This window comes from Marmota marmota, unplaced genomic scaffold (genome assembly GCF_001458135.2).
Source record: "Marmota marmota marmota unplaced genomic scaffold, marMar, whole genome shotgun sequence".
Taxonomy (NCBI): Eukaryota; Metazoa; Chordata; class Mammalia; order Rodentia; family Sciuridae; genus Marmota; species Marmota marmota.
This window is the reverse complement of record NW_026000153.1, coordinates 6428932-6444244: the sequence shown is the minus strand read 5'-3', so window position 1 is coordinate 6444244 and position 15313 is coordinate 6428932. Positions and strand designations below refer to the sequence as shown.

The window sequence follows — 15313 nt, the reverse complement described above, 5'->3', positions numbered from 1 at the left end:
GCAGAGCCGTCCAGGTCTAGAGAGGGCTCACTCCAGAGCTCCAGCAGGCCCCTGGCCCTTCTCCCTCCTCTGCTCCCACATTCTTGGAAAAAGAGAAGATATGCATCAGAAATGGGGGGATGAAGACAGGGAAGTGGGGAGCAAAGAGATGGGGGGGAATCTCTGCATTGACAAGGATTTTCCGCTTGACCTAGCTGTAGTCAGCTTCCGCACCTTCTCCTAGGTTCATTTATGTACTTCCTTGCAAAATCCAGTTTTGGCAAAGAACTTGGCTAAGTTAGTTTAGATAATGCTCTCTATTTGGTTGTCTCTACCTTCCCCTAGCTGGGGTCTGATCAACCCGGCCTGTCCTCAGCAAGAATCCTGATGTTTCCTTGACCACATATCCCTTGGCTACAAATTCCTACTTGCTCACGCTGTATTCAGTTGAGCCCAATCTCTCTCCCCCACGGGAAACTCCCACTGCAGTGGTGCCTGTCACTGTGGTCTGAACAGTCTTCTTTCCAGACCTTTAACAAGTATCACTGAGTAATTGTTTCTTCAACAGCATTGATGTTTGGAGTTCTGAGCACTCGTTATGAAAAACTTCAACTCCATTTCCAAACCCTACTCACACAGATACTCATTCATTCGTCCACTCACCTACTCACTCATTCTTGCTTATTTCAAGCCAGGTACAAGGGACACACACAAAAAAATGACAAAACATCAAACACAAACCAGAGTTAAAGATGGATCACAGACCTGAAGGAGAGTTTAAAAAATATGTCTAAAGCCAGTGTGGCATAGGAAGAAGTGACCTCTGAGCTGAGAGTAGCAGAAAGGGTCTTCCAAGTGGAAAGGACAGCCATGCCAGAGATCTAAGGTGGGAGACCCCAGGAAAGGGGCTCAGTAGGAGAGGCAGGCAGGGGCCAGATCAGGCAAGGTGGGGTGGGCCACAGTTGAGAGGGGATGCTGAGACATGAAGCATAGAGGCTAAGAGCTGATGCAAGTGTACCACGACCACTGGATGCTGGTGACAAGTGGAAGGCTGAGCCAGGCCAGCTGGCTGTGGAACAGGTGTTGGCAAATCTTTTCTGGAGAGGACCAGACAGTAAATATTTTAGGCACTGTGAGCCAAGAGGCAAAATCAAGGATAACATGTATGTACTTATATAACAAAAGAGACAACAAATTTCCACAAAATATTTATTGTCAAAATTCAAAATATGTTAATAATAATTGAGTCAGTATTTAAAATAAATGTCTACTCATTAGAAGAATGGAATTCTGTTTGGGGGGGAAATCACATTTTCCTTAATTGGTGTTTCTGCCTCTGTAGCATAAAAACAGCCACAGACAATATGTAAATGAAGGCTGTGCTCCAATTAACTCTATTTAAGGGCTAAGATTCCACATAATTTTCATGGGCCATGAAACTTTACTTTTGATTTTTTTCCAGATATTTGGAAATGTAAAAGCCATTCTTAGCTCAAGGGCTGTAAGAAAATGGGTGATGTGTATGGATTTGGGCCATGGGCTCCAGCTTGCCAGACTCTATGTCCCATATTCTGGATGTGTCTGAATGTTTGCTCATGAGTACATTCATTTTCAGCAGATTACTACAGGGTGATGCTGTGTAGTTCTCAATGTATCACAGTGGCTTGTGCTGTCAGTCATTCCACTATAGCTGATACTAAGTTTGATCCATTTTAAGGGGAAGTTTTCCCCTTTGTAATTAAAAGTAGTCTGTACCCCCTCTTCCCCCAAAAAGAGCTGGAGTATAGCTCAGTGGTAGAGTACTTGCCTACCATCCAAAAGGCCACTGAGCTGGATACAGCGCACACACACGCACACACACTGTCATCTGTGGTTGACATTTATTGTCAAAATTCCTGAGAACAGGAATTGGGGTCCTGAGAACATCCTGAGAACCCAAACAACCTTTCATGAAGTGATTTCAGCTTTCAGGGATGGCTGTTGTTGAATAAATTATACAGTGGAAATTGCAAAATAATTTGAATGTAACTTTAATGGCTGCCGCATACATACCATTTTGCGAATTATTTATTTATTAAATTGAAAATTAGAATTTTAGTTCTTTTCTTTTTTTTTTGGTTACTACTATAAGTAATACTTTCATTGATATCCTGTATTTCTATTAATCTGTGATGAATAGTTAAAGAAACATTGCTTGAGGTAAAACTAGGTCATAGAGTATATTCATTTTCTGAAGGGTTTGGTCTTTATTGACAAATTGTGTCTTAGGGAATTATAACACTTTTTTTTTGCCCCTAACTAAGTATTATAAGAACCTGGTTCCTAACACTCCAGCCAACATTTAAGATGTGCCATTATCAAATTGATGGAGGAAAATGGTTTCTCATTACAAGATGAACATCCCTTACCTGACATGCTGGGACCAGAGGGTTTCAGATTTCTGATGCATTCAGATTTTGAAATACTTACATAGACTATACTGATTGAGCATCCCTAATCAAAAATCCTAAATCTGAAATGCTACAAAACCCAAAACATTGTGAGCATCATGTTAATGTTCAAAAAGGACATGATGCTCAAGATGGAGCATTTTAGATACTAGGTTTTTGGATTAGGCAAGCTCAACCTGTAGGTTTAATTTACATTGATTCAACTGTAGTGGAGGTCAAAATATTTGTATTTCCTCTGCTCCATCCTATTCCATATCCATTTCTCTATTTACCCTTTTTTATACTGATCTGTAAGAGCTCTTTATATACTAAGGACACTAATTTTTGTCTTTAATATATATTGTAAATATTTTTCCAAGTTTGCAGAAAAATGTTTCAAAGAATATTAAAATGTACGTGGTTAGTTTCCTCTCAAATTGACCTGTTCTTCTGTAAGATAGATGGCCCCAAATGGGGGAGGGTTGAAAAAAAGAAATGAGGGAGGGAATGCAAAACACTAACCAAATACAGAATTATGATTATTTATTTTGAATTTTAGCATCTTTAAAGGAAACAAATTCCCTAATGAAATATTAAAATTTATTACCAGTATTATTGAATTTCTTCTAATCTTTGATATTTATAGCTGATTTCATTATATGCAAAATTATGTTGTTAATTCACCATTTTTCTCTACCTTTTCATAATCAGCATAGATGTAATTTTTAATTAACACCAGAGCTTAATAAAGTTTTTAATTAACAGCATAACATAATACATTTAAGGTATCATAAACCACTTAAGATCTATTTCTTTTCACTAGAATAAAGAGTTTTGTTGTCCATATCCGTGTATAAATTCCTTTTGGTTTTTTTAGGGTTAAATACTTAAATTAGTCTTTAAATTAAAACCAGGGGAAATTCATTCAGGTTTGCTTTATCTACTAGAGAATTCCAGAAAGGCTTGTTCCACATGTATTGAGCCCAGATAGCTGTGGGTCACCAGCAAGGTTTAAAAATAGGTCATTCCCCAAATCTCCAAAAACATGGGTTTTGGTAAGTTCATTTATTCTGGTGATTCATCCTGTATCATCATATTTAAAATTATTATAAGCTGTTCCTCAGTGGGAGCAATCTGTTTAGGATCCATATGATAATTTGGTTATGTTTCATTCACTCATAAATCGCTCAACACTTCATGATGACTGAATTCTACCGTGTGGGGTTGAATTCATCAGGGAAACTTTAATACTTATTCCTATTCTTTCCATATATTTTGTCCCCCATCCGGGGACATTTCACAATACCCAGGGACATTTTTTATTGCCATGTTTGAGGGATTCTACTGGCACCTGGTAGGCAGAGGCTAGGGTTGTGATTAAGTATCCTAAAATGAACAGGGCAGCTCGCTCCTCCAACAAGAATTATCTGGTCCCAAATATCAGTAGTGACACGATTTGAGAATCCATGTTCTAAAACAAAATGACCACCCTCTGTGGCCCCTACTTAACCCAAACCAAACTATGAAACCAGGAGAGTGTCCAGTAGCATAAACTGAAACAGAAAGAATTCAGTCTTGTGCAGACAGGGAAGTTTTTAGTGATTTATATTTTTCATTGTGGCATTTCACATGACACTTGACTTGCTTGAACGTAGAACCAGGGACTGAAGTCCAAGGTGTCTTTATCTATCACCTTCCCATTTACCACCGGAACTTGATTTTGCAATGCCTCCTCAGCTGTGCGCTTTGGCAGGGCCTGGCACATGAGGCTCCGAGTGAGGTGGAAAGACACGTAGGGAAACTCAAGGAGTCAAAGGGAGGTGGTGCGAACAGTGCAGGTGGGTGCTGCTGAGGAATAGAAGAGACAGATACCTGACCCAGGCTGGTTTGGAATCAGATCCTGAAGCTGTCAGAGCTGCCTGAGGTCCACCTGCCACAGTGGAGCTAGGTAGTGGTTGCTTCTGAACATTGAGAACCTTTCCCTATAGTGTAATCCAAGCACCCGATGCTCCAAAGCAAACCAGACAGAAAATAAAACAGGTCTTACCGGAGGTGCTGATGGTGGGGGAGGGGGAGGAGCTCCCAGAGGTGGGGGAGGAGCTCCTAGAGGCGGGGGAGGTGGAGGCAGAGGAGGTGGGGGCGGCGGCGGCACTGGCATGGCAGTGTTGGTGTCTCTTGTTTATGAATGGTCCCAAGAGAGGGGTTTCTGCTCTGGAAAAGAAAAAGAAGGGTAGTTTTAAACATGGATGTCTTTCTTTATATGCAGGCAGTTCATGTGTTACAGACACATGCATATTGTACACGGTTTCCTTCTTTGGCTTGTTCATTAATTCATTGAATTCATTCATTCACTCGCAGGGCCCAGTGCAAGGCTGGCCTCAGGCTAAATGCTGGGAACTGACCAGATTCTAGAGATAATTAGGTGATAAAGCTGATAGAATTCAGCTATTTTTGTCTCAATAAAAATCGGAGTCTATATTGGGCTGGGGATGTGGCTCAAGCCGTAGCGCGCTCGCCTGGCATGCGCGGGGTGCTGGGTTCTATCCTCAGCACCACATAAAAATAAAGATGTTGTGTCCACCGAAAACTAAAAAATAAATATAAAAAAATTCTTTCTCTAAAAAAAAAAAGAAAAATCGAGTATATAGAGAAACAGCCACATTTCCTTCTATAAGGATTTTTCCAGATAACTGAAATCCACATCATTAACATTGAGCCTGCAGTTTTATCCTTTTCAATGCATACTGCATAGACTCCCACCTTCCTAAGCAGAGCGAACAGAAGGAAATTTGACCGTTTCTGAATGTCACAGGCTTAACATTATTCATGACGCAAGCCTCAAGCAAAGCTTCCAGGGGCCTTAGTCATTCTCCTGCCTCTTTCTCTCCTGTCAGCTCTGACTTTCCTTGCTGTCCCCATATCATAGTTTCTGCACAACCTCTGGGTGTGGGCATGCACTTCTCCTCTACATAGACTTTAATCTGGCATTTGCACACCTAGGGCTTTTAGGCATGATTCTGCAAATAAGGTTCTATTTCAGATATTTCAAATAGTTGATATCTATTTCAAATAGTTGATATCTAATCTCCAGATAAATGTACTTGTCTGCAGAGCACACGTGTGTCTGGATGCAGATGACTATCTTAAAACCCATATCAAGTCACACTGTAAGGACTAAAAACCTATATTAAAGAATCCCCACAATTATGACCCTTTTAACCTTCACATAGTCTACTGGATTTTGCTTACTTAATACGTTAGTTCTCTTTATCTTTTTACACAGTGCCTATTATGTGACAGGTCAATCACATTAATTTCTAGGACAATCCTCTAAGACCAGTAGTTACATTCTCATTTTTATAGGTAAGCAATATGCCACTCAGAGACATGAAGTTCTTTGCTCAAAGTCATACCCCCTGGTTGACCTTGGACTGGAACTCAGGCTTAAAGGTCCAAAGTCCAGTCTCCTTTCAATGTGATTTTTATTTATTGTGGCAGAATAAAAATAATATGAAATGTATTGTTTTAACTATTTTTAAGTAAACCATTCAGTGGTGTTAAGTACATTAACAAGACTTTTCGACAATGAACTTATCCCTTCCCAAATATTTTCCACTATCCCAAAGAAAAACTCTACTCATTAAACAATAACTCCTCATTGATCTCCCCACCACCCACTCTGTTCTACTTTCTGTATCATGAATTTTCCTCTTGTAAGTACTTCACTTATGTGGGACCATACAATATTTGCCTGAGTCTGGCTTATTTCATTTAGCATTAATGTTTTCTATGTTCATTCATGTTGTAGCATATATCAGAACTCATTCCTGATTATTCCATGTCAATACCATATTTTGTTTAACCATTCATCTGTTGCTGGGCACCTGAATTGCTCTAAAAAGTTGTGAAAAATGCTGCTGTGGGCCTTGGTGTACAAACATCTCCTTAGGACCTTGCTTTTGATTCTTTTAGGTATATACCTACACATGGTAATGCTTGATCATATAGTATCAGCCTCTGTTCAGCAGGATTTAAAAATCCCCTAAAATTATATAAAAGTTACAAATGGAAGAAAATATACAGGTAAATGCAACTTTTGGGAAAAAAATTCATGATGATTTTCCTTATAATTCTAAAGAGATGCATGGAATTTCCTAAGAACTCCAAAGAGGTGATCCTTTAACAAGACTACACTTTTCTTGTATAATATTCTCTCTAAAGGCTGGGGTGGGAGGTACTGATAAACATTGTTACTTCCTCTTTCCTCAATATTAAAATGAGAATAGAAGGACTGCATAAGGCCACAGCATAAGGCCATAGTAAATCGAAGCAGAGATATGAGAGATAGTGCATGCTTTTTTCAAGGAGTCTCAATGTTGTTTTTTTCAAAACCTGATAAATATAATAATAAGTCAGATAAAGCTACTGTTTTATAGCCACTAAAGCAACTTGGATGCAGGCTTACAATTTAATTGAAACAAGTATAAATTATCAGCTATTTGTATTTGACATTTTCTTTCACAGAGGCATTGGGTATATTCTTTACATAATCTTTTGTTCGGTGGCAAAAATATTTTCAGTCAGAGATTAAAGGTTTGGTTGAAGTATTAATAGAAAAAAAGGAATAAAGAAAGGTCTCATTATGTAAGGACTTCATCTTTTAACTAAGACACATGAGAGGGGCTGGCTCTTAAGGTCTTCTACCCAGGACTCCTTTCTCCATAAGCAAAGGTCCAATGTGTTAGCAGAGCCATAAGATGAAAGGATGCCTCTGTGAAAGAAAATGTCAAATACAAATAGCTGATAATTTATCCTTGCTTCAATTATTGTGAGCCTGCATCCAAGTTGCTTTAGTATGGTTTCTGGCTCACCTTTGTAAGATTTCCTTTCAAACACCTGATGAGACATTACAGACGTGAAAAATTAAACTTCTATCGTTTTAAGTCATGGAGTTGTTGTGTTACTTTGTTAGCCAATAATATTTAACCTTTCTAACATAGGAACTATATAGAATACAGTCAATTTTTCTTTTCTTTTCTTTTTTTTTTTGGTAGTGGAGATTGAACTCAGGGGCATTCAAACACTGAGCCACATCCCCAGCCCTATTTTGTATTTTATTTAGAGACAGGGTCTCACTGAGTTGCTTAGTGCCTTGCTTTTGCTGAGGCTGGCTTTGAACTTGTGATCCTCCTTCCTTCCCGAGCCTCTGGGATTATAGGTGTATGCCTTTGCTACCGGTGAATATAGTCAGTTCTTATTGGTCACCATAGTTATGCTCTCTGTATAAAATCATAAAATACTGTACTTGATGGCTGGGATCAAGCACTCTACTGGACACCATATTAATCCCCATCACCACTATGAATAACTGTAATAGAAGTAGGAGTGGGATGAACGCCCCGAAGAGATGTAGGGACTGCTGAGGAATGCCATCATCTTTTGGAACTTGAGGAGGGATGTAATAAATAAACACTTGAGTGTGATGGTTAATTTTATGTGTCAATTTGACTGGGCTGAGGGATTCCCAGATAGTTGGCAGAACATCATTTCTGAGTGTATCTGTGAGGTTGTTTCTGAAAGAGGTTAGCATTTGAATCTGTAGACTGAATATAGCTCTCCCTCACCAATGTGGGTGGGCATCATCCAATTCACTGAGGGCCTGAACAGAACAAGACTCCTGGCCAACAGCAGGATGACTCATGACTGAATGAAGTTTTTCTCCCTAGGGCACATACAGCTTTCTTGGGCTTACAACACTAGACAGCACATCAGCACTGTGCTTTGCTAAACAGAAAAAGCACAAACATTTTTAAAATGAGGCATGAAATAGCCTGAGAGCTTGTTTATGGTGTAAGAGCTAAAGCAAGAAGACAGAGTGTCACCTTGTCCCACTTCAGCTGGGAATTCGCCTGCTGGGCGACTTATATTTTTACCACTTACCCCATGTCTGTGAGTGACCACAAAAGCACCATGAACACTATTTTAGAGTCACAAATACATTTTAGCAAGAAGGTGAATTTGCAAAAATGGAATCTGCAAATAATGAGGATCAGCAATATAACTGTTGGAACCCCTAGTAAACGCTCAGCACAGCTTTAGGGACTTTGAATACATTATTTCATTGAATTCTCTCAACAATCATGGGGTAGATCCTGACATTTCCATGTAACACAAAACCACATTTTATCTCCCCTAGTACATTTCAGAAAGAGCAGCAATGCTGAGTTGAAAGTCCAGATCTTTTGGACTCATTTCTACAGCACCACATTATTTTATTAAATTGGCACGATTCGGACTGCATTCCTTCTCTGTTTCCATTTTGCAAAAACTTAAAATATTTGGGGGGCCTTCAATGAAAGGGACACAAAGGTGAGAACAATCTTTCCCCTTGCTTCTCCCCATGGGCTCTTGTTCTCCATCTACTCTTGTCCTTAGGAATCTGAGAATGATTAGGTACCATGGGGATTCTGCTTTACTGAAATCACAGGGAATGGTTTTTCCACGTCTGGGATTAAAGGGTATTTTTATATGCAGTACTTGATGGCTGTGAAGGCTTTTTTCTTGACAGATATAATAATTAAGCAATTATCTAGAGAAGTATTTGTTAAGATCTGACAAGAATACAGAGCTCCAGGAAGTTACAGGCTGTACCCATGAGCTCTTTGATGCTTTGTGCTCTACCGACCCATTTAAAAATATTATTTTGTTCTGAAATATATAAAATGTTTAGGATTTTTTTAAAAAGCTAGGTTCTCAAAGGCTTTTCTACTTTTAACTCAAAAAATAACTGAAAAACAGCATCAAAATGCACATTAGCTATTTAAGCACCATTAGAGAATGGTAAGGGAAACAGCCAACATGTGCTCCCAGGTGAGGCCCTGAACACAGAGACAGTGCTGGTCTTAGAGTCAGACAGACCTCAGTGACAAGACCTTGGACAAGTTGCTTCAGGTTAGTGGCCTTCACTTTTTTTTTTATTTGTAAAACAGGAGTTAGAATGCTTAATTAATACTTTACTGTCAGACTTCAATAAAGACCATAGTCTAGGTCCTCTTTGCAGAGAAAGCAGTGCAGATCCTGATCAGACACTCCACTGGACACCATATTAATCCCCATTACCACCATGAATAACTGTAATAGAAGTAGGAGTGGGATGCCCCCAAGAGATGCAGGGGCTACTGAGGAATGCCATCATCATTTCGAACTTGAGGAAGGGTGTAATAAATAAGCAATTAGTAGAAGCTACCACATTTTTCAACAGGCACACATATGTCTATGGGTTCTGCTCTAGTTAGCTTTAGTACTTTGTAAATGTACAAAAGTGGTTTATAAACAGAAGTGGGAGAACGCAAGTCAGCTGCAGAGCTCTGCATGTGAGAAAAAGAAGTGGAGAAGGCTGGGAATACAGAGGCTTAGATGGTGGCCAATCCCTTTGCAAGTGTCTCCCTCCTTGGGTAGGGGTGGACATTTGTCTTGTGGCCACCCACCATGTTTAGCCACTTTTCCTGTGCCTGAGGAATTTCTCACATGGTGAGACAACCAGAAGCCAGGAGCTCCTTTTCCCAGCATCCCTTGCAGCAGGAGAATACTGACTCAGGGGTAGGGTAGATACCAGATGAACAGGGTGCAGAAGGGACCAGGCTAATGGGCGAGGCCTGGGTCTGGAGCAGAGGCCCCCTTCTCAACTCTGGCGATTGATGTGATATTCCACAGGAGTGCAAGCTCAGCATTGGCCAATGCTCTTTTATTTTCCCTAGGGAAAGCTCCATATCCAAATTCTTATGTAAAATAGAATTTTTAAATGTGGGTAAGTCCAGTTATCCCTTGGTAACTGTGGTCCTAGGAGCCCTCACAGATAACAAAATCTTCAGATGCTCAAATTCATGGTCTATAATGGCACAGTATTTACATATAACCTACACACAATTCAACCATATACCCTGAATCATTTCTAGATTACTTATAATACCTAATACAATATAAATGCCATATAAATAGTTGTTGCACTGGATCATTTAGGAACTAACGACAAGGAAAAAGTCTGCATATGTTCAGTACAGATGCAATATTTTCTCCAAGTATTTTCAATCCATGGTTGGTTAATCAGCAGATGCAAAACACAAGAATATGAAGGCCATCTCCATGTAACTCTAAAAGCACTCTATTTAGTTTTATTCATTTATTTTTTTGGTAGTACTGGGTATTGAATCCAGGGCCTTGCATACACTAGGCAAGCACTCAGTCACTGAGCTACATTGCCAGCTCTGTTAAAGCATTTTTCAGCCCCAGAGTGCCAACGGAACACGTTGGCGGGTCACACGGAGCTCACAGACTGCCATAGTGTGACCTCTTTATTGAGAGTTCTTTTGGCATAGGGAGTGTGGACCTCCCTCTGGATGCAGTTGATGAACTGTTCTTCCTCCTGTCCTGCTAGTCTCCTCTTTTTCCTACCTGATCAGCCTGTCTGTGCCCATTCAGAAATAGATGTGCACTGGGCTTGCCAAGCTTGTTAATATAAAAAGTTATATACATCTCTATTCCAGCTGTGCTTTGTGAGTTATCTCAGAAAGAAATAACTCAGAGTAAACAATTTTACACACTGGTTGCTCTCATCAAAACATCTAAGGATTTTTTCTCCCTAAGAATAGTCTGTCAGATTACAGCTGCTCACAAATAGAAAATGTGCTTTTTTTTTTTTTTTCAAAGCAAGAAAAATTACTGCTACCATTTCACAAAAGCATCTTTTGTTGGTTCTAAAAATATATCTCAACAGGGATCTGAAGATAAGGTCCTCAGTGCATTTCTAATTTCTTACCTCTCCATACGGTCCTGCTGAGTTCTTGGTATTTTTTGGCTGTGAAATCAGAGAAAAGAACAGAGGTTTTTTTTACCCTCAAACTAATGGAGGTGAATGAACCCCCAGGCGTCCCTGGCTCACATGATGTCTCCTAGAGTCCTGCCACATTAAGGATAGGTTGTTCAAATGTTTCCTGCAGCCAGGGAAGCATAACCCGCAAGTCCATGTGTAAAGAACTCGTGGAAGGTATCTCAGAATACACATAGTAGAGTTTCAAAATTACAAGTTATGAAGGAATTTCGTCTTTTAATTTCTCTCCAGGTGATGATGAAAGCAACATGAGTGGTCACTTCCTCAGCATCCAGTGAGCAGGCTCTGAGGCAGCCGGCTCCCCGACTCCCACCGGGGAGACCTTGGCCGCCTGCCACTACTCCCAAGTGAGTCTGTCTTCCATTGGCCACGTGGAAGCCACTGTTCTCACTCTCTGTGGTAGAAAAATCCTAGAAACATTTAGCCTTGATTTTAGGAAGTGGGGCATATTGGCCTGAGTATGTAGGCAACAGAGCAGGGGGAATTACGAAGTGCAGGATAGGGCTGAGGTTGCAGCTCAGCGGTAGAGCGAGGCCTTGGGTTCGATCCTCAGCACCACATAAAAATAAATAAAATAAAGATATTTTAAAAAGTAAAATAAAAAAGGATGAAAAATTCCAGAGCATTCTTGTTCTAGATGATAGTAAAATGAATTAGCCCTGGCATGCCCTTTCTATGGGACAGGTACCATATTTACAGGTTTTCATGTAGTAATTCAGAAAGGAACAGAAAGTTTAAGACTCTTGCCCTAAATCACACAGTGAATTAGTGGAGGTGCTGATACTCAGGGTGTCTGGCTCCTAAGCACCATGCTAATTTAAGTCACTTGTGTACATATGACTTATAGTTTCTGTGACATTCACACACCACCTGAACTTATATTTATTTAAGACTATAAATAAACTCATGATTTTAGGTAAATAAGCTTATTTTGAAAAAGAAACTTTAAGTTTCAACCATAAATGGTAAAATAATACCATTTGTCATAAATGAAAGGTAATAATAAGAATGAACATAATAGCCGAGCACAGTAGCACACGCTTATAATCTATAAGCTATTCAGGAGGCACAGGCAGAGGAGGATCACAAATTTGAGGCCTCCACTGGCAACTTAGTAAGACCCTGTTTCAAAATAAAACTTTTTAAAAAGGGAAGGGCATAAAGAAGAATGACTTTATGATATTTGCCAGTAAATCATGCTAAGTGAAATAAGCCAAGCACCCCCCTCCCCCCCCTGCAAAAAAAAAAAAGTCAAATGTTCTCTTTATATGTGAAAACACAACAAGGCGGGGTGGAAAGGATAGACGTTCATCAGATTAGACAAAGGGGGATGAAGGGAAGGGACCAGGGACAGGAATAGGAAAGACAGAGAAAGTATCTCACATCTTTCCTATGTACGTATATGATTACACCACAGTGAATCCCACAAGAAGTTAATTTAAAAATAATAATAACTATAGGTAAACGGCAGAAAGATCAGTAAAGGAAAGGAAGCAGCGGGTGGGGTCTGAATGAGAATAAGATATATTCCATACTTGTATAATATCAAAATGGATCCTACTGTCAGGTATAACTAAAATGAAACAATAAAAACTTTTAAAAATCAAATTAAAAAGGGCTGGGGATATAGCTCAGTGGCAGAGCCCAGTATCTGTAAGGCCCTGGGTTCAATCCCCAGGACTGCTAAATAAATAAATAAATAAATAGGCAATAATTATTAAAATAAAAATATTTATCTACCTCTCCTGTCATGTTTCCCCATGGAGCTAAGCAGAGCTTTGGGAGAAGGATCCAGAGCAGCGGTACCAATCTTTCATGGAGAATGACCACCCCAGAGGACTTGTTAAATGCACGTTCCAACTCAGTTGGACCAATGGGTCTGGGGCAGGCCTGGAGCTCTGAAGTTTCAACAGGCTCCCCAAGGTGAGGCCAAGGCTGCTGCTCTGGGAACCATCCTTGGAGAAGCTTGTCAGAAAGGCAGTCTCCTCCACCCAGGCCCACAGAATCAGAATTGTTGGGAATATCTTACCAGCAAGGGATCTCAGTGCTCACTAAGGGTTCCTGCTCTAGAATATCTAGGATGATGAAACTTATGGGCTCTGTCCCATAAGTTGTCAAATGTGTCCTCAACAGAAAAGATTCATTGATGTGTAGAATCATTTACTTTCAACTGGCTGGATCCTTGAGAACAGCAGACTGTACTTCGAATTAGAAATGACCTACCACAGGGAAAGGGAAACTAGCTGAGTGCCCACACTCTCTCACGCAGAGGGCAGGAGCAATTGCCTGGGAAATGGGAGAGACACACTCTTGAAATGGAACTGGCTCCGTGCTACCTGGTTGCCATAGTCAGTCATCAGCCACAGACTGGTCCCTGTGAATTCCAAAACGGAGACACGCAGCAGTCATGATCTAATGTGACCCTCATGTCACACCCACAAGGAGCTCACAAACTGGTTCCCTTTTATAAGACTTCCTGAAATGCAAATCTGTTCCAGTTCATTCACTGAATTCATTATCATATTTGAACAGCATTTGATGGAGAAACGGAGACATTGATGATATTTATCACTGACTCAGGCATTTAAATCAAGGTAGAAAGCCAAGAAAATCATTGGGTATGCAGTTTCCAAGGGTGAAAGGAGAAAATATTGGTTTCCTGTCCCCCCACTCCTTAAATTAACTAAAAACAAAACTGGGTTTATTAAAAATACATAGTATTGGTCACATATTCATAAGTAAGCTTTGTCTTATGTAATAGTGATGCCTCTGAAAAATGGCAAGTCTAGTTTTGGAAAGTAGAGGATACCTTGATAGAACAAGGTGGTTATTATTCAATCTATAATTAATATTACAAAATTTTGAGTTACTTTACAAAATGAATGGCCATCTCTTTATTTTACCATGTTAGATTTATAAGGAAGGTATTTTCCGTTCTCTTCAGACTCAGCGGTTCTCTTTGGGTAGGATTGTGAGTACCCCTGAAATGCCCTTCTGAGAACCACTGAGGAAATGCCATGGCACAGGGTACAGAAAAGACAGAACCTGCATGTAATCCCAGTGGCTCAGGAGGCTGAGGCAGGAGGATTGCAAGTTCAAAGACAGCCTCAGCAAAATTGAGGCGCTAAGCAACTCAGTGAGATCCTGTCTCTAAATAAAATACACAATAGGGCTCTGGGGGAGGCTCAGTGGTAGAGTATCCCTGAGTTCAATCCCTGGAGCCCAGAAAGAAAAAAAAAAAAGGACAAAGGATAGAACCTTTCTCTTTTCAAGTGTTGTACATGAGACATTAGGTCAGCTTGTGTGCTTTCTCATTATTCCTGATGCTCCTGCTTTGGGTCAAAGGAGGACCAAGGAGATTCTGGCACCACAGGTCCCTTATCCAGTTTCAAGTTACACTAGGACCTCCATCTGCCATGGGGAGCCATCTTTGTCTCAGTGAATAGGCAGATTCCGTCCCGGGGCAGCCAGCACAGTTCATCCACAGCAAAGCCTGATAGCCTGACTGGCAGCTGTCACTTCAGACTCCAAGACATCACACGTAGATGGGAAGTATACTCCTCTTCAGGCTCTTGGCCTTGGAATAAAACTCTGCATCTGCTTCTCTACTCCATTTGGAGCCTCCTACACTTTACCTGCAACACAATATTGACATTTTCATATGTATTGTTATGATCTGGCTATGGTCTGCCCCAAAGGATCCAAGTGCTGGAAGCCTGGTCCCCAATGTAATGGTATTGACACTTGGTGGAAACCTGGTGGGACCCTTCAGAGTTGGGCCTATTGGAAGATGATTAAGTCCTTGGAGCACTGCCCTCTGAAGGCATTAATGCTCATCTCATGGAGGTAGGTTAGGTGTAGTGGAATTGAATTAGTTATTGTGACAGCAAGGTCAGTTTGCTTCCTCCACTTACTTTCTCGTGTGACGTTATCTGCTGTGTTATGAAATAGCCTGAGGCCCTTGTCAGATACAGCTTCCTGATTGCTGCAGTCCGGCTGCAGCAAAATAACAGGGGTG

At 40.4% G+C, this 15313-nt stretch overlaps 1 protein-coding gene across 1 annotated transcript in view; it reads right to left on the bottom strand.

Moving 5' to 3' along the window:
* Wipf3 (WAS/WASL interacting protein family member 3) overlaps positions 1–15313 on the bottom strand; it is an 87724-nt gene that overhangs the window by 58708 nt on the left and 13703 nt on the right. The window contains exon 2 of the mRNA XM_015490077.2: positions 4456–4619. Within this exon, the coding sequence (XP_015345563.1) occupies positions 4456–4566 (111 nt within the window). The 5' untranslated portion in view covers positions 4567–4619. The remainder of the gene's footprint in view (positions 1–4455; positions 4620–15313) is intronic.